At 48.2% G+C, this 18,092-nt stretch overlaps 1 protein-coding gene across 1 annotated transcript in view; it reads left to right on the plus strand.

Moving 5' to 3' along the window:
• The window catches only part of LOC308222859 (TGF-beta receptor type-2-like), a gene marked incomplete at its 5' end in the record, with an annotated part of 36,171 nt that overhangs the window by 5,768 nt on the left and 12,311 nt on the right, over positions 1–18,092 (plus strand). Inside the window, one exon of the mRNA XM_080621299.1 lies at positions 14,971–15,121. Coding sequence (XP_080477425.1) covers positions 14,971–15,121 — 151 coding nt within the window. The remainder of the gene's footprint in view (positions 1–14,970; positions 15,122–18,092) is intronic.

Consider the following 18,092-nt stretch of genomic DNA (forward strand, 5'->3'; position numbering starts at 1 on the left):
ATTTGCGGTGTGCGATTTGCAGCGACCAGCAGGAGCAAGCTGTAATGGGGGGCTGATGTGCTGTTCCAGTGGTGGCAGCTGCTGAGTGTCACTTTGCAGAGTCCTGTGCTCCAGTTCAACCCATGCCTTGGCCACGACTCATTCTCCGCGTGGCTGAAGCATTATCATACGCTCTGCCTGGGCCTGCAGCAATACCTCTCACCTACCCATACTGTGAATGGAGATGTTCCTTTCAGCTCCATGTCATTTACTCTCCACTGGACATGAAACTCCAGCCCTTCAGGGTGAGCAGAGATCCAAAGAAGGCTCTGTCCAGCAGTTTCCACCCTGGCTCCAGAGTCAGTGCTGATGACACCTGAAGGTATCTGAAGGAAACATCTGCCTGCTTTCACTCAGCCTGCAGACAACTGTTGTCCCTGACTTGCAGCATATCATGGCAAGTCCTCTGACCATGCCTGGTCAGAGCCTGGGAGCTGGACAGTCCATCTCTCCAGGGCTGTCACACCCTAATAATGTGCCCTGCATGCAAAGTAGTGCAGGTGAGCTTGTGCCAGCAACTGGAACCAGTGCAACCATGGCAGTCAGCAAACAGGGCTGGTTTATTGCCCAAGTCTGGGGTCTAGGCAGGGCTGAGCCCTGAAGCAATCACCTAAGGTGACACCAACTGATCAGATCCAGTCATTTGATAAGGCATTTCCTTGCCCCAATATCTGAGCATCTCCTAATCTTTTTATGTCGGTGGACAGTAAACAGTCCCTTCAACACGCCTGTGAAGATGTTCCCTCTGGGAACAACACACTTATGTTGCTGCTTCTGGGAGGCCCAGAGACATATGCCAAAGTTCCTGGCCTGCTGGTTATTACATGCCTTTTTTTTTTAGATCAACAATGTGAAACGCTCAGATTTTGATACTGATCCCTTCTCACTCTAGCCATCCCAAACCAGAAGGCTTGACTGTGTCCTGCATTGCCTTGGTGCACTGTGCGCCCCGTCAGAAAGATGATACTGCCAATATGAATTCATACTGTGCCCAGCACTGGAAATCTAGAAAAGAATTTCTTCTCTTCTGCAAAATCAGGAAATCAGACCCCTTCCTGTAAACAGTTCTTAGGAGTGCCGTGACCACTTTACAACTAATGCTGGTATAGATATTTCTTTCAAAAGATCCATTCCTGCTTTCAGGTGGATCTTTAATAAGATGCCACTCATGCAGGATGAATGCCTGTGTCCTCTGACAATGTTTGACAGAGCAGGTCACTAGTTAACACAGCTGGGAGACGATGAGGAACATCTGTCTGATTTTGCTTGATAAAACTTCCTGCCTGGGAGACTGTAGACACCAACATCCATCATGGAAGTAACTGAATCAGCTGCTGTCTTGCTGCATAAAGCATTTTTTCCACACTAGATCTATCCCAAAATTAGTCCAACCAGTCCATGATAGCAAACAAGACCCTTCTTCTTACAATGGGAAGTGACACACAGCCATAAGCAATGAGCAGTTGAGTGAATCATCCTTCTTCAAATAGACCCAGGGTACAAGTGTCCACAGAAATAAGACCAATTAATCCCCTGGGAGCTCAGTTCCTGCCATGCCTTTAATATGTCAAAAGGCAGTCGGTGGTAGAAAATGGTCACAGACATTCCCACCAGAGGGGATTCCCACCAGAGCCAATTTGTTTGGCTGCAGACCTCAGCACACATCAAGCTCTGGTTTTGTATATTTGCTCTGTGCTCACCTGTCTGTAAATAGCGTCACAAGTGGCCAAGCTTGTTTTTCTCACCTGTGCCAGGGCTGTTACCTTTGCAACAGGCTGTGGCTTGGGAGGCAGCTTTTGGGCAGCAGCATTGCTTAGCAATATCCAGACTGTAACACCTTTCAGGTGGTGTCCTGGGGCAGGATACTGACTTGAAAAGACAATGCTCCACTGCGAAATTAGGAGATCTCAGAGTGGGAGGTGGCGAACAGAGAACATTCCCCTCTTTGTCTGTTCCTCCATGCTAGAACAGCAGCTTTGCCCCATGCACCTCATCCCCTGGAGCCACCGAGGCTCCCTGGAGCTGAGCTGCAGCTCTGACCAGGGCTGGGATCTGCGGAACCTTCACCTGCAAGAGTGATCCCTTGAGAAGTATCACACAGACATGCAAGCTCCTGTTACTTTCATGTGTAGAGAAAAAGCGCTTCAGGCCCTGTCAACAGGTCTCCTGTTCCATTTCTGCAAAAATTCCTTTCCAAAAACCTGCTGCCTTTGCCCTCCTGCCATAGATCTCTTCTGCTTAGAAAAACAGAAGATATTCACATTGAATTCTGCCCTATTGGACAGTGCTTTTTGGTAAGTTAGAACACAAGCTCCTTAGAAGATCGAGAAAGAAGTGAAAGAGAAGATTTTATACACTAAATGTGGGACACTTTAGGAGAAGCAAGAAAGTTTTTGGAGTCTGTAACCCAAGCCAAGTTCAAGTTCAAGCTCCCTCTGACAGCACAAATTACTTAATTGCTGTTAGAGCTGGTCTAAATGTGGGCAAAACTCATAATAATTTTAGCAGACATAAAGAATGGGCAGTGCTGGAACAACTTGATGACAGCACATGGACAGAGAAGTAACAGAACATGTCTGCCCCAGCAGCATGTCACACAGTCCCTTGCAAGCCCCACTTCTCATTGGGAATCCAAATAATGCAAATGCGAAAAAATCAAAGCTAGTCAATCAGGAAAAAGTCCACCCGAGATTGGAAGAGCAGCTCCAGCCTAACGTCTCTTTATGGGCTCATGAAAGTCCTTCTAGCAGATGGTAAATCGAACGTGTGCCAGGAATTTCAAACGCTCCTCAGGAAGTTCATGTAAATCATCAGTAAACCATTTGCACTTAAAACAGAGCGAACCCTGTTGCCCAAATGTGACCCAGATAATGTTTCTGACATGTTTACGTCTTCAGACAATACCTTTAAATTTCAATTCCATCTATTAATGGAGATCCAGGATTCCTGCAGAGCCTGAAAAATATACACAGAACTGAATTCCAGAGTAAAGTGTGCTGATAAAAGTAAAGAAACCAAACTAAACCAAAAAACCAAACCTGCTGTGCAGTACTTTACTTGAGTTGCAGTAGTTAAGACAGAGCAACGTCTGCAATCAACTTACAGCTCACTTCCTTTTGCTGTTAGGTTCATTGCTGCTGCTTTTCAAGGTAGAGAGAGGGACTCCTCTCTGCTCTGTCTTCCTCGGAATGAGGTGCAGAAGCTGCTGTTAAATAGGATATAGGATAGACTGTTGGCAGCTCTGGAGAAACAAGAGCAACAAGAAGGATGGCAACAGCATGGTGGAGTTCGTTGACTTTTACCTTCTGCCGTTCAGCTCCCAGACCTGCAAGTGCTGTTAAATCCTCAGCAATTTATGGAACAACTTGCAACAAAATGAGCTCAAACCACCCATACGTGGCCAGGCTGTGACTCCTTCTCCCAGCCAATGTGGGAGGAAGGAAGAAGGGACTCATTTTTAAGACCAGGGTTTAGTCAAAACTGGATCACTGCAAAGCACTCTTCAAAGGGCTGAAATGTCAGAGCCCCCTGAAAACATGGCATGCAAATCCCCAGTCATCAGAAGGCACTTTCCATGGGCGACATGCTAGCTTAGCCCTCTACAAACTTCACTGGCAGCATACACACACCACACCACAGCATATGCTAAAGCATCACTTTAGCCTGCAACCCCCCCAGTAAGCAGAGGCACTGGCAGGGCTGCTAAAATTGCTTATGAACATTGTACACAGCAGTTTCCCCCCCTCCTTGGGCCTTGAATAAATTTCTCTGCTTTCCACCATACAAAGAGAATTAGCACGTTCCCCTCATGCGCCATCTGGGCTGGTGGGAGTTGCTATGGTGGTGGAGCCATGGTGTGATGCTGGTAGAGTAACCACACAGGACTGGATGTATGTGTAGTTTTTCCTTACCTGAGTCCCAGCTGTGGAGTTTTGTCCCTCACAGACCCCAGACTTGCTGCTCAGGCTGTGCTGCTGGCTTGGCTTACCATATCAGGGCTTTTCCAATGCTGCACGTGGGTAGGAAGAGCAGCAGAAGGTGCAGAAGGTACAGAAGAGAAAGAGATAGGGGCAATAGGTTCAATGAAGGGAATTGTTGCCAGCAGAAATCTTGGGTTGCACCTTCAGACACAGGATGACAGTGGGACTTGGTTTGCATCATAGCTCCTCGCATTTGACTTTCATAGCCCAGTACTTAACCAGCGACCTCCAAATGCCTAATGGGATAAGTACAGTTATTATCGGGCAAACTCACAACTGCTTTTGTCTGCCAGGGAGGTTTTTGCCTGGCATGGTAATGGTTCTGTAGGAACCTTCTATAATTACTCAGCAACCTGCAACAGCTGGTGCACACTTGGCACTTAGGAAATGAAAAGATCCTGTGTTAAACTGCTGTCCTGTGTGACTTGAGGGACTCCTGTGCTTCAACTCTTCCTCAGGCCACCTTTTCAATGACGAATGCAGAGCATCCCTGCTCACATCCCAAGGGGATAAACAGGCCTTCAGAATGGCCCCCGAGCCCCTAACTTGTGGGTTCTTTTCTGGTTTTAGGACAGCTTTGCTCATTGAAGGAGTCAGCACAAGGCTACGTGCACATGGAGCTGTGAACTTGCCCACCAGCATCCCCTTCAGGGTTGTCCTATTTTGCCCCTTTAGGACCCATCATCTTCCCCTGGGATCACAGCTTGGTACCAACATTCTGTTCAGACTGCAGCCCAGCAAGTGGCAGATGCGGTTACATGATCCATCAGCCCAATCAGGTGTAATTCGGCAACTCAGCTTCACTTGGACTTAGCTACTTGCCTGGGTGAAGCAGGTGCCTGGGTGCCTTAGGGGCATACGGAAAACCAGTGCAAATAACATGCCCCTGGGTAACCCCCAGCCACTGACTTTGCTGATGTTTCAGTGAAGAGCATCAGCAAAATAGATACAGAAATGCCCACAACATTTTCAGACATTGCTGAATGTTTCAAAGACAGTGAGAAAAACAAACTAAATAGTGCAGGGCCACTTGTGTTTTGTTCAGTCTCTGTTCCTCCACCTTCAGCTCAACATCTCTAGGTGCAAACTGGTGGTAATAGGAAGGATGTTGTCTGTAACACCAGGAAGAGGAATGCTGCTGAAAGAGCTTGAGTTCAGAGTCTAATGGGAGTATAGTTTTTGCCTCACCTGGTGCTCCTAGTCCTTCCAAAGCTGAGCAAGGGCAGAACATCCTCCCCATCATGCTGGGCTGGGTCTGCTGGGCTTCAGGACCTCAGGTCTGCAGTGCTGGCTTGCTTTGCTTTTCAGACTTTAATGTTAAACTTTCTTTGGTGAGTAATTTTCACGTTTGAAGTAGTTCTCCAGCTAAAAGGCAAACAGTATGCAAGCATAACATGTTCCAAGGAGAAACAGAAGTCCACAAAGACGTTTAAAAATAATTAAGTGAAATAAACTTTATCTGAATAGCTTCTTGCAGGGAGTAAATGGAGAGGATTTGCTTGTAACGACCAGTCATGTTGAGCATGCAATTTTTCCATAACTCTTTTCTAATGGTTTGCATGAGAGCTTGGATGCAAAGCAGCCGCGTGGAGATGGGGAAGATCCTCCAGGAACTGCTTTGCATGTAGAAATTACTTTCAGTTCAGCCACTTCAGAACATGTTTTTTGTTTACTTTCCACTGACACGGAATCAGCCGCGGCTGCATCGCATGCGGGATTGGTTAGCCAGTTACATAATGCTTAATAAATCCAAGAGAAATAATATAAAACACATCACCCACTCTAGGAAGAGTAACAGTACCTCAGCCGGCGTCAGTAACCCACCCGGGCCAGGCACTGGTGAAGCATCTGAACCCGATGCTAGGGGGATGAGGGGTTGTGCTGCTGCACAGTAGATGTAAGAAAAAACACATGTGGTGTGTTTAGAAGCCTTGAAGACAGACAGATTGCCTGGACAGACCGTGTGTTATGGTAAGGGTATATCAAAAAGCAGAGCTCTCACTCCTGCAGAGAGGGCAGCTCACCCCATCCCACAGGGCAAGGCAGGCACGTGCTCGTGCACCCAGCTCCAGCTGTATCTGCTGCTCGTGTAAGGCATTACTTCACCTCATTAATTTTCCTCTGAGTACTTCATAAAATCGTAACGGCCCTGTAAACAGAAAGAGCAGGATTTGGCAATTAAACTATTTACCGCAGAGTGTTTCCTCAGTGGTGGCGCGGAGAAGAGAGGATGCTTTGCTGAGATGTCAGCACTGGTGCCCAGGGAGTGAGGAGGAAGGGGAACAACCCAGGATGGGGCTGCCATGCTAAACACAAAACAGTGGTGCTGACTTGCACCCAGAAGAGTGGGGTGTGCAGGAAGATGGCAGTGTGAGTGCCCCAGCTCTCCCAGGAGAGCTGTCCGACCCACAGAACCATCGCCCCAAGCATACTCCATTGCAACGGATCAGCTCTTCTCCTCCTTTCCCACATTTCCCTGCCTGCTCTGCTCCCTCACTTTACTTCTAATCCCAGGGGAGAGCTGCTGCCTCCTTCACCCACGCTGTGGTTAAATACCAGCAGAGGAAAAGCTAGGGATGAAGGGGTTAATTACTACAGGCTCAGCACAAGCCAAGTCTGTAAGTGACTCCCTGTTGCTATTTCAAAAAGAAGCTGCCTGGAAAGGGAAAGGAAAAAAGAAAAAGAGAGAGGTTTACTTTACAACCATCATTATTTCATCTGCAGAGTTTATACAATGGAAAATAAAAGCCAGGGTACACGAAGTCAAATCATTTCTGTTTCACTAATGGTATGGAAATCGTTTTGTTTTTATAGGGGAAAAACAAACGTGAACTCGACGTGTGTGTGTTTGCGCGCGCATGCAACTCCCTTCATTGCAAAGGGCAGAGCAGTGAGATCCAGAAATAAAAAATGACTCAGAGGCTGTAGGATCTATGAGTCAGTTGAGCTGTTGTTGTTTTTGAACACAAGCAAGAGCACAATATGGCACATAATTGCCTGTGCAGCCCTCCGGTCACAGGCGTCCCCACCAGCCTGGCCATCCTGCAGCAGCACGCCTGCTCCCTGCCAGCCCACCCCAGCACTGGGCACCAGCCGGACCCTGCACTGGCACCCAGACCTCCAGGAGCCAATCCCAGAGGGATCGAACATGGGTTCTCCCAGCAGGAGCAACTCTGGGGGAACAGAAAGTGAAATCCGGGGCAGGAAATCTGGTATCTCCTGGAGGGGAAGCATCTTGCTGCGGGTGGAGGAGAAGGATCCCTGGCATTGCCCAATTTCATTGCCTTGGGCAAGAACAAGATGGGCTGTGACAGTGGATGGAGGAGAGAAGCAGTTCTAAGGGCAGGCGGAAGAGCAAGAGCGTGGAGTTGGGTGCACTGCCCCTGTCCTCACCCATAGGCATAGACATCAACTGACTGAAATAAAAGAGAAATCCCTCTGGCCAAATCCTCCCTGCCATGTGCGGCTATTGTCTCAGCAGTACTGGCTTTGTTGGGGCATGACCCTAGGGTACTGCTCTATGAAATGTCCCAATGCCCCAGAAGCAGGGTCACTGCTGACGCATAGACAACTTGTAAAGGGTACCCAAGCAACACCGGAGATTACCAAAGCAGAAGGACAGACAATATTCTGCAGAACTCATCTCTCCCGGGGGTGAAGTTAGATCATGATGTAATTTAAGCATCTGAAAGAGATTGGAGAAGTCTGCTGGTACAATTCATACCCAATTTACTTTGTAATGGGACTAAGCAGAATTTGCTAAACACTTAATTTAAAGGGATATTTTCACAAAGGAAAAACAAGTGGTGGAATAAGTCAGTTACCAGCCTGTTTGAAGAAGATCCAAGCAAACCAGAAATGTATACTGCATGTCTTTCTGGCACTGTAAAGCACTGATGTCTAACGCAATCAAAATCAGCCTTTTTTTATTCACCAGGAAACATTACTGGCTCATATATTGCTCCATAGTGCACTCTGCCAAGTACAGTATCTATTATGCAGAACGATGTGGGACCACATACCTGAGGGGAGAGCCTGGTCTTCTGAACTGAATGTAGCCCAAGAGCTGCTGGGTTTCCTGGGGGATCTGGGTGTTTGTGTCTTGCAGGGGCAAAAAATGGGATAATAAGTTTTTTCAGCTCCATTTGGTCTGCTCTACCTCTCCTACAAAGATGAAGATGCAATCTTTGTAAAACATATAGATAGAGTGGCTTGGTACTAAAAGCCTCTTCAGTTCAACAGCTGAAAGTAGCACCAGATTCCATCACTGGAGAAGCAAAACTGTGCTGGAGGAAGCCAAGCTGCATCTGAAAGGAGGCAGATTGCCCAAGGAGGCTGTGAATGTAGCACCCCTGGCAGTCTTCAAGGTCAGGTTGGAAAGGGATTTGAGCAACCTGGTCTAGTGGAAGGTGCCCCTGCTCCTGGCAGAGGGTTGGAACTGGGTGATGTTAAGGTCCTTTCCAACCCAAACCATTCTACGATTCTATGACCATCTTGAAGCCTAGTTCTGGGGAGATCCTGCAACACTACAGTGAAACCAGGCACTTTCTGACAGATCTAGCTCAAACTGGAGCTGCCTGCGGGAAATCTAGGGTCTTTGTTACACAGGTCGTGCTAGACAATCGCAATGGGGGCTTCTGACCCTACATAGGATCTCCTTAAATCAGGGACATAGGAATTAACCTGACATAGCCCATCTGTGGCACTAGTGGTTGTTTCATGGAGGAGACAGCTCAGAAGCAACCTGCCAATGGAGAGCACCTAGGTCCTGGTGTTCTCACATGGGTCAGCAAAGCAGTGGAGTTCCATCAGCCCTGCTGATTAGGATTTAAGCAATCCTAAAACCAGGTACTGGATATAATATGGAAGGAATTTGATCTCATAATACTTTTATGAGAGGCTCTGTTATTGTGTAGTCATGTCATTAGCCATGCGTGAAAGCCCAAGGCAAAGCCTAATCCTAAACTTAGCAGTGGACGAAGTACTTGCTGCTGAGCCCAGGTTCACCCAGGTGGAAAAGCAGGTCTCAGCACAAGCTGGGCTTCCATCAGGCCACCTACTGGGGGTTTCCAGGAGCAAAATGGCTGCAGGGTTGAGATAGAGGTGCTCCCCAATCCTGTTTTATTGTGCTGCTGTCAGAGAAAGCCATGCAGCATGGCAGCTAATCTCCCAGGCCTTAGTCTCTCCAAGTGCAAAGCCTGGGGATTACAGGCTGACTGACCTGCATGGAAAAGATGATGCAGGGAGCTCCTGGAGCCGCTGCAGTATCGGCAAGTTGGGAACCCCTCTGCAACTGCTGAGTTAGCGTCAGCCCCATCCCTGAGTGCTTAGAGAAACACAGGAAAGAGGGGGTAGACATCACTGTAGAGCATTAATGACCTAAAAATGTCCATTTTTATTTTGTCCTTGAAAAATAAAAAACAATTTAAGGTCAATTTGCTATTGAAAGATGGAGCATAACCTGAAGGTCCTATAATGGCAGTTCTATATGGCAGAGGCCTTGGTCCCCTTCCACCTCTTGAGGAGGAGAGCTGGAGGGTTTCAAGTGTCTTAACACCTCATACCACACGCCTTTCCTTAAGCCTATCTGGTGTTTAGTTGTCACAAAACAGCATGCTAGAGAGAATAATTGAGAATTAAAACTGCTTATTCTGCCCCACAGCAAAAACGCATTGCTTGCCATCACTTTGGCTATGAAGTGATGAAGGAGAAACTTTCCCTGTAATGAACGCACTGTGCTTCCACCTCCGAGCACCCCAGGCTTGCTCCTTAGTGATTCACCCTCTTTGAGGACTGCAGTATGCAGAGAGCTGGAGCCAGAGTTCGATGATGGATGACCTACCTGCTCTCTGGGGCTGCCTTGGTAGACACAAGCTAATGAGAGCCCTATTTATCCTGCTGAGTCCTTACACTGCAGACACCATTGGCAGCTGAGCATGTGGCAAGCGAGCAAAAACCTCCTCTGTTGGGAACTGACTGCTTCCGCGTCTGCAGCGATGGGATAGTATGAAATTCTCTGGGAGAGCTGTTTTAGATGACTCTCTTCTGAGGGGAGGAGAGTGGGCTACTGACTACAGCAGTGGGCCTTGCAGGTGGCCAAGCAGAAAGCGTGGATGCCCTGAGGACAAGAAGAGGCTGGAGGGCTGCCCTAACATGCATGAAAAAATATCCCGGTGTCCCTGGGTGGTGGTATCACCCCTGCTGCTCTTGCAGGAGACTCAGGCAAATTTGGCGTAGCTTTGTCCTTTATTCCTCTACTTGAAAAACATCTCATATTCTCTCAGTAACCTCTCTGGGGTCCCCATTATAGATACCAGAACACTTGATCCCACTCTCGTGCACAAGAGAACAAGCCTTCCTATTGATAGGAAGCCAAGCTCACTGTGAGCCCACCTATCGGTGACTTCAAACCATTTTTCCAACTGTCATTCCACAGTAACTTTGACTAACTGTACTATTTATTGGCTCACATCACATCCTTATGGCTTCAATTTACTTTTGGAAAACTCAACCCACATTTAATTAGTTTATAGTTTGTTCCAAGTTTTGCTTATCCAGCTTTTTTTTTTGTCCCCTTTTTTTTTTTTCAGTTTGTATTTTGATGTTTAGCATTTGCCTTGGCAACATCTGGAACCCCTTTATAGAAGTGTATTGTTACTTTTACTGCTCGTGCAGCTTTATTAAATCATCCAACTATTAATATTGGAAGTGTTCATCTGGGTCTAATCAGGGCCAAGATGAGTGATGTGGCAGTTAAATTGCACCTACCAGCTAATGGTTCAAGGACACAAAGTCCTGAAGGAACTTGCAGTGGGCTTTGTGCTCCTTTTTAGCTTCCTAGGAGAAGAAGAAGTGGGGAAACAAAAGCGGTATTCCTGCTCTGACTTTTCTTGCAGAGCAGATAACAGAACTGCAGCCTGAGCTAGTTTAGAACCATTTGTCTCCAAAGAATTTTGTCCGGTTACCACTATATTTCTGGATCTTGTTTCCATATTTAACTCTTTCCTCTGCCCTGGCTTCTCCCCTTCATAGAGCAAACAACTGCCAAGTCAAGATCCCCACCACACGAACCACTACAAAACTGCCAGAGTTGACGTTTTGCTCTGAGACCTAAAGTAAATCCTCGAGATAAAGAAGTAAATAACATAGCAAGTGGGTGTAAATAACAAACTCCATCACTCTTCTGCACCGGTGACATCTACAGCCTGGATTTATACATTTGCTTCTCCTCTGCAGGGCCCCCACATATCCCTGCGATGATGGTGCTGAGCCCATGGTCCTGCATGAGCAGGAACCAGGGAATGAACAGGTTGAGCTGAAGGGGTGAAAGAAGAAATATGGTGACATCACCAGAGCACAGCCTGGGTGTAGTAGGGCTGGGTTTTGGGGGGAGAAACCAAGTTACCTCCAATTCTCTGTTCCCATGTACTAACACTGATGGAGTTTGTAGAGTGCAGTGGCTGTCACTGTGGATCAGGAGCCCCATGCAGATGCTGGGCTTAATTTCTGATCCACCTCCAAAACTCTTATCCTTGAGAGGAGTTTTGCCCAGGACCCTTTGAGTCCTTTCCTGTCAGAGCGAGACAGGGAGATGTGGGTAGCTTGTGCTGGCTGCAATTCCTTCAAATCCCAGCTGAAGTCACCATTTCAGTAGCTAACCCTTCGGCAGATGGGAAGCATTGGATTTGTTGAGATAACCCACAAAATCCCTAGGTGCCTCGGCGAGACCAGAGCAGCCCAATGGGAAGATGGGATGCTGTGCAAGAGGTTGTGGGCAGCATCCTCACTTGCTCTGCTCCTGGCTCCCCACCTACCTTGCATGGCATAATCCCTGCTGAGCTGCATTTTAAGCCTCACATGGGTCATTTAAACCAAAATTTCCTCCTTCCAGCCTTCAGGTGCGACAGACTTTTCTTCTGCAGCCAGGTTTCCCCTCTGCTGTTAACTTTGGCCCTACACAGGAGGCCGTGGGAGCTTGTAAATGGTTTATTTTTGTGTGGGCACCTTCCAGCAGCGATTTACGGCTGTCGCATGGAGGGGGGTCTGGGACAACAAGGGAAGTTGAGCAGGTCCATGAGATGCTCTCAGAGCAGGCTGTGTGCCCCGAATTTGAAAAGCAGGGAAGTTAAAATGCCTTTTTGCCATTGGGACAGTATATGAGTTAAAAAGGGCTTGGCCATTGGCCACGGGCAGGTCACAGATATAGAATCATAGAATCATAGAATAGTTAGGGTTGGAAAGGACCTTAAGATCATCTAGTTCCAACCCCCCTGCCATGGGCAGGGACACCTCACACTAAACCATGTCACCCAAGGCCTCATCCAACCTGGCCTTGAACACTGCCAAGGATGGAGCATTCACAGCTTCCTTGGGCAACCCATTCCAGTGCCTCACCACCCTCTCAGTAAAGAATTTCTTCCTTAGATCCAATCTAAACTTCCCCTGTTTAAGTTTGAACCCGTTACCCCTTGTCCTGTCACTACAGTCCCTGATGAATAGTCCCTCCCCAGCATCCTTGTAGGCCCCCTTCAGATACTGGAAGGCTGCTCTGAGGTCTCCACGCAGCCTTCTCTTCTCCAGGCTGAACAGCCCCAACTTTCTCAGCCTGTCTTCATACGGGAGGTGCTCCAGTCCCCTGATCATCCTCATGGCCCTCCTCTGGACTTGTTCCAACAGTTCCATGTCCTTTTTATGTTGAGGACACCAGAACTGCACACAATACTCCAAGTGAGGTCTCACGAGAGCAGAGTAGAGGGGCAGGATCACCTCCTTCGACCTGCTGGTCACGCTCCTTTTGATGCAGCCCAGGATACGGTTGGCTTTCTGGGCTGAGGGTGCACACTGAAGCCGGCTCATGTTCATTTGCTCATCGACCAACACCCCCAAGTCCTTCTCTGCAGGGCTGCTCTGAATCTCTTGTCTGCCCAACCTGTAGCTGTGCCTGGGATTGCTCCGACCCAGGTGTAGGACCTTGCACCTGGCATGGTTAAACTTCATAAGGTTGGCATCAGCCCACCTCACAAGCGTGTCGAGGTCCCTCTGGATGGCATCCATTCCCTCCGGCGTATCAACCGAACCACACAGCTTGGTGTCATAGGCAAACGTGCTGAGGATGCACTCAATCCCACTGTCCATGTCACCGACAAAGATGTTGAACAAGACCGGTCCCAACACCGATCCCTGAGGGACACCACTCGTTACTGGTCTCCAGCCTGACATCGAGCCATTGACCACAACTCTTTGCGTGCGGCCATCCAGCCAGCTCTTTATCCACCGAGTGGTCCACCCATCAAATTGACGTCTCTCCAATTTAGAGACAAGGATGTCGTGTGGGACAGTGTCAAACGCTTTGCACAAGTCCAGGTAGATGACGTCAACTGCTCTGCCCCTGTCCATCAGTTCCGTAGCCCCATCATAGAAGGCCACCAGATTGGTCAGGCAGGATTTCCCCTTAGTGAAGCCATGCTGGCTGTCACCAAGCACCTCCTTGTTTTTCATGTGCCTTAGCATGCCTTCCAGGAGAATCTGCTCCAAGATTTTGCCAGGCACAGAGGTGAGACTGACTGGTCTGTAATTCCCCGGGTCATCCATTTTCCCCTTCTTGAAAATGGGGGTTATATTTCCCTTTCTCCAGTCATTGGGAACTTCGCCTGACCGCCATGATTTTTCAAATATGATGGACAGATGATATGATATGACCACGAAGAATGCAGGAGGTGCTGCAGGTTGCCCACACAGAGTGTGCTCCTGTATCAGCAGAGCCTTGCTTGCAGGACTGAGGCTTTGCAAGCCACAGCCAAGGATCTTTCTATTTGTTTCTTACTCAAACTAACACTGATGATGGAAAACCCCTGTGACGGCTGTTGCAGCACAGCGATCCATGACTGTCCCTTTCACAGGGGCTGGGAGCAACCAGTGCTGATGGACTCCAGCAGTAGAGAAGCACAGATGGTCCAAACCTTCAAAAAATTAACTGCTGAGTTCAAGTTCCTACCTGAAAACTCTGGAGTGTATTTAAATGAAAATTTATAAATATATATTTCAACATAAGCCACTTAGTGGCTTCTTTTTTCTATATGTATATATAGAAAAAGACATTCAGCAGCCTTAAAACAGGAAGTTTAAATTTAGCTGGGATTTATCCCTTAACTGAGCATAGTTCATTCACCCTTTGTATAAAAATAGAGATAATTTTATGCCCGTGAGATACATGCAGGGCAGCTCCACACAGGCAGCAGCTAGTCCTGCCACTGCAGCCAGATCTGCCACTCTAGAGGCAGGAGAGCATGTCATGTTGGGCCAGGGCAGAGCAGGCAGCAAAGCCATGGAGGGAGCAGCCCCTGTTGCCCCAGAGCTCAGGAAGTCTCAGCCCACAGTTTATTGCCGAAAACAGATGCTTGGGGAGCAGGCGGCAAACATGTTTCCTGGCTTGGGCTCACTGAACAGGCAGAGGGAGGATGAGGAGGCAGCAGGAAAGGAGGAAGCTGCCACAGCCTGGTCATGCATTCCCCGAGGGAAGGGAATAAACAAAGACTTCAGGCATGCAGAGAACTAGAGATGTCCCTTTTCAGATGTGGCATGTACTCAGGATGAGGGAAGGCACTGATTTCAGCCTGGGTTGTAGAGGAAGAAATAAACTTGCCCTTGATGATAAATAGTACAGGAAACATAGCGGGAAAATGTGGTTCTTTGTGGCTTCCCAGGCTCTGCAAAGCTCTCACCCATCAGGACCTGCCTCCGCACTGCCAGCATCCCTCTATCTCCTCTAGGCTTTGGCATCATCTAAAGCACATTTGACCAAGCAATGGAGCAAAATCAAAACTATAAAAAATATGGTCAATTCGGGCTTCTTCACCACTGGCTGTGCAAATCGCTGAGAACGGTGGTTACTTTTCCCCGCTCCAGGCAAGCATGGCCACACTCACCCTCCACCATCTCTCTGTCCCTGCAGCCTGCGGTGCCAGAGCTCGCCGCAGCCTGAAGACCAACCTGTGCAAGTGGTGTGACTCCACGCCACCAGCCTGTGAGGAGAAGGTGTGCTACAGCAACTGCAACCTCAACTCCTACTGCGAGGACCCCTATGAGATCTGTGTGGCCATATGGTAAGTGGCAATCCCTTGTCCAGGTGGGACATGAGTGAAAAAGGGGTTCACCGTGCAGCAATTCATGGGAACACACATGTATGTACCCCTACACTTGAATTATTGCCCATTAGAATAATTTAGGTCTTTCTCTTCCTCTCCCTTTGACTCTACTATAATTAAAACTACAATTCACAGTAAAAAAAAAAACAACAAATTGGTCTGCCCTATAATTAGCACCTGTTTATTTTCTAAATAAATTCAGCATTTAGGTGCCTGACACGAAGTGTGGCAAGTTTGCTCCAGGACCTCTAAAGCCCCATAAACCCCTGAATTTAGCTTTACAAGCTGAACCCAAGGGCAAAACCAGCACCCCTGACCCCCAAAACCATGATGTCCTCCCTCATCAGGCTGGTGAAACCCTGGTTCATGCACAGGGGTGCAGCCAAGGCTGTCTCCATCCAGCACGTGGACATCTGAGTTGGTACCAAACTGGGGTTTAACCCAATGGGTTTAACTCACCTCCTTCCCATCCCCTGGGAAAAGCCCTTTTCTGCTTCTGCAGAAGATACCTGGGAGGGAAACACAATCTTATATTTCAGACCATGCATCCACCATTTGGCCCGGAAGAGAGCCTTCCCCAGCTTTTTGGTATCCATGAGCAAAACAAAGAAACATCCATTTTGGGTCTGCCCAAAGTGATTTTCCTCCTCTTTCCCTTTTAATTTGGCTGCCAAAGTGAAAGCCAGCCAAGCACTTATCACTAGGCTTTATCTCAAGCTGCTAATTAGCATGAATGCTGTATGCTCCACTTCCTGTAGGAGTCTGCCTCAACATAATTGTTGCATTATGGACTTTAAAAGAAAACAAATCACAAACCCAACAAGAAACCCAAACAAATAAACAAAATCCACCCCCTGCCCTAAATTCCCCTACACATACATGGAGAAGCCACCTTAAATCCTGGGTAGGCAATCCAGCACTTCGCTCGATTTTCTCATTGACAGCCTACATGTACAGGAAAAAGCAAGACCCCCACAGTGTAAATCCCCATGCCAGGGAAGCAATCCCACTGCATAGGATGGGGCTGCACTATGCATCATGTATTGGATGGGGTGAAGCAGCTGTGGGGTCACAAATATCAGCCGCGCAACCTCCTCCCAGCATCTCCTACCCCATCTTAAGATCCCCGCAGTCAGGACTCACCTCCAGGCCAGCCTTGCTGCTCGTTGCTCGCTTGCAGAGGCATGTTTGAATCATATGAACTTGTCTTCTGTGGATGTCACAGTCACAGGTCCCATGCTCATAAGCAATGTGCCCATGTCCTGCAGCATGCCCAGCCTGAGCAGCCCACAGAGGAGGTGCTGGAAGCTCCTCTTACAAATTACCTGGAAACGCAAAAAAATGTGAGGAGCACTGAAACTGGGGGAGTTCATCAGGGAGAGGATGACAAATCAGGGTTCTTCCCTCAGCTCTTATGGCAGATTTCCCAGCTGACCTCGAAGGCATCGTGAAACCTCTCCATACCTTCACCTTCCTGCTTTGCACTACTAGGTTGGGAAGCAGAGGTTGTCCCTTGAAAAGTAACTAATGGTTGTAATTTCATTTGAGCACCCCCAGGAGTAGCGGCAATGCTTTCCAGCTGCCCATAGCCCCTGTAGGGCCTGTCATTCCCCATCACACATCCTCACCCAGGGCTGTCCTTCAAACCCAGCTGGTGCTAGGTTATCCTGCCTCCTCTGGGAAAGGCTCCAGAAGCAAGGACCAAACCCTAATGCTCTGCTCCCAGCTCTTAATTACCCACTGACTCTACAAGGCAGGTGCTGATCCTCCCCACAGAAGGGCTGCATCCCAGGTTGCATTTCCCTGATGGTGCCTGCAGGGCTGGACCCATCTGTCCCCACACTGCACGGCATGCCTTGCACCCCATGCCAGCAGCCCACGCTAGCACCCAATCTGGCCCTCCAAGGGTGAGAGGCTCCACGGTGACACCAACATCTGCCTCCTAATCCATTTCCAAGCTCCAGCTGCTTTCAAATGCCACCACCTGCACCACAAAAGGACATTCTTGAGCCTACCTGGGCATCTCAGTTTTTGAGGATCGCTTTCCTCACCCAGCTTGGTTAACAGTGGGTGGAGACGAAGCCATGGGTCCAGCAAGGACTCCACCATACATCAAAAGAAGGGAGCTCCCAGCACTGGGATGTGGCTGTGCTGGACCCTCTAGCCAAGCCACCTCATCAACATCATTGACCAATGTTGCCTGAATCCACTTGGAGAGCTGAGGTTTTCCAGCAAAACAAGCACCCTGTGCTTGAGGACTCAGACAGCAACCAAAGCCAAACCCATCCTTTTGCTCTGCATGTGACACTTTTCCATGGCTTTAATGGGAACCCAATCTAGGTGCTGCTGGGCAAAAACTGTGGCATGTGAGGAGGACGTAACTAACAACTCTCAGCAGCCAGACTAAGAAAAAGCTCTAAGGACATCGGCACTGTGGAGCTAGAGCTGATGCTATGAGCCACATTTCAGTGAGTAACTGGAGTTTCATGAACAAGATATTTTGGTAATAAGCCTTGAAATATTTCACCTGTTCTCACTGTGTTTGCTGAGTGCCTGTGCACAGTCAAATGCATCACAAGCACTGGGGTATTTTGCATCTTCACTTCAGAAAGGGAAAAAAACTCTTCAGAAGTCTTCACCCTGCCAGCTCTGTCTCTCAGCCAATGGGAGGGACATCTTGGTCTTCCCTGGGTGATGTTATGACCATCTCTGACACAGGGGGTGTTAAACGGACCTCAAGAAATACACAGTGATTGAAACAAAAAGGGGGAAAAATAACCCCCAAACCCATCAGGTCTATCCTTTCCTTTTGAAAAGAACAAATTCCTTACAAATGCCAAGAAATTGCACTTTTACCTGCATCTTAATTACCTAAATGGAAACAAACAGGAGGGTAAGGTTTATTTGCGTCCCCAGCGCTCCTCAGTCC

Source organism: Psittacula echo (genome assembly GCF_963264785.1).
Source record: "Psittacula echo genome assembly, chromosome: 6".
Classification (NCBI taxonomy): domain Eukaryota; kingdom Metazoa; phylum Chordata; class Aves; order Psittaciformes; family Psittacidae; genus Psittacula; species Psittacula echo.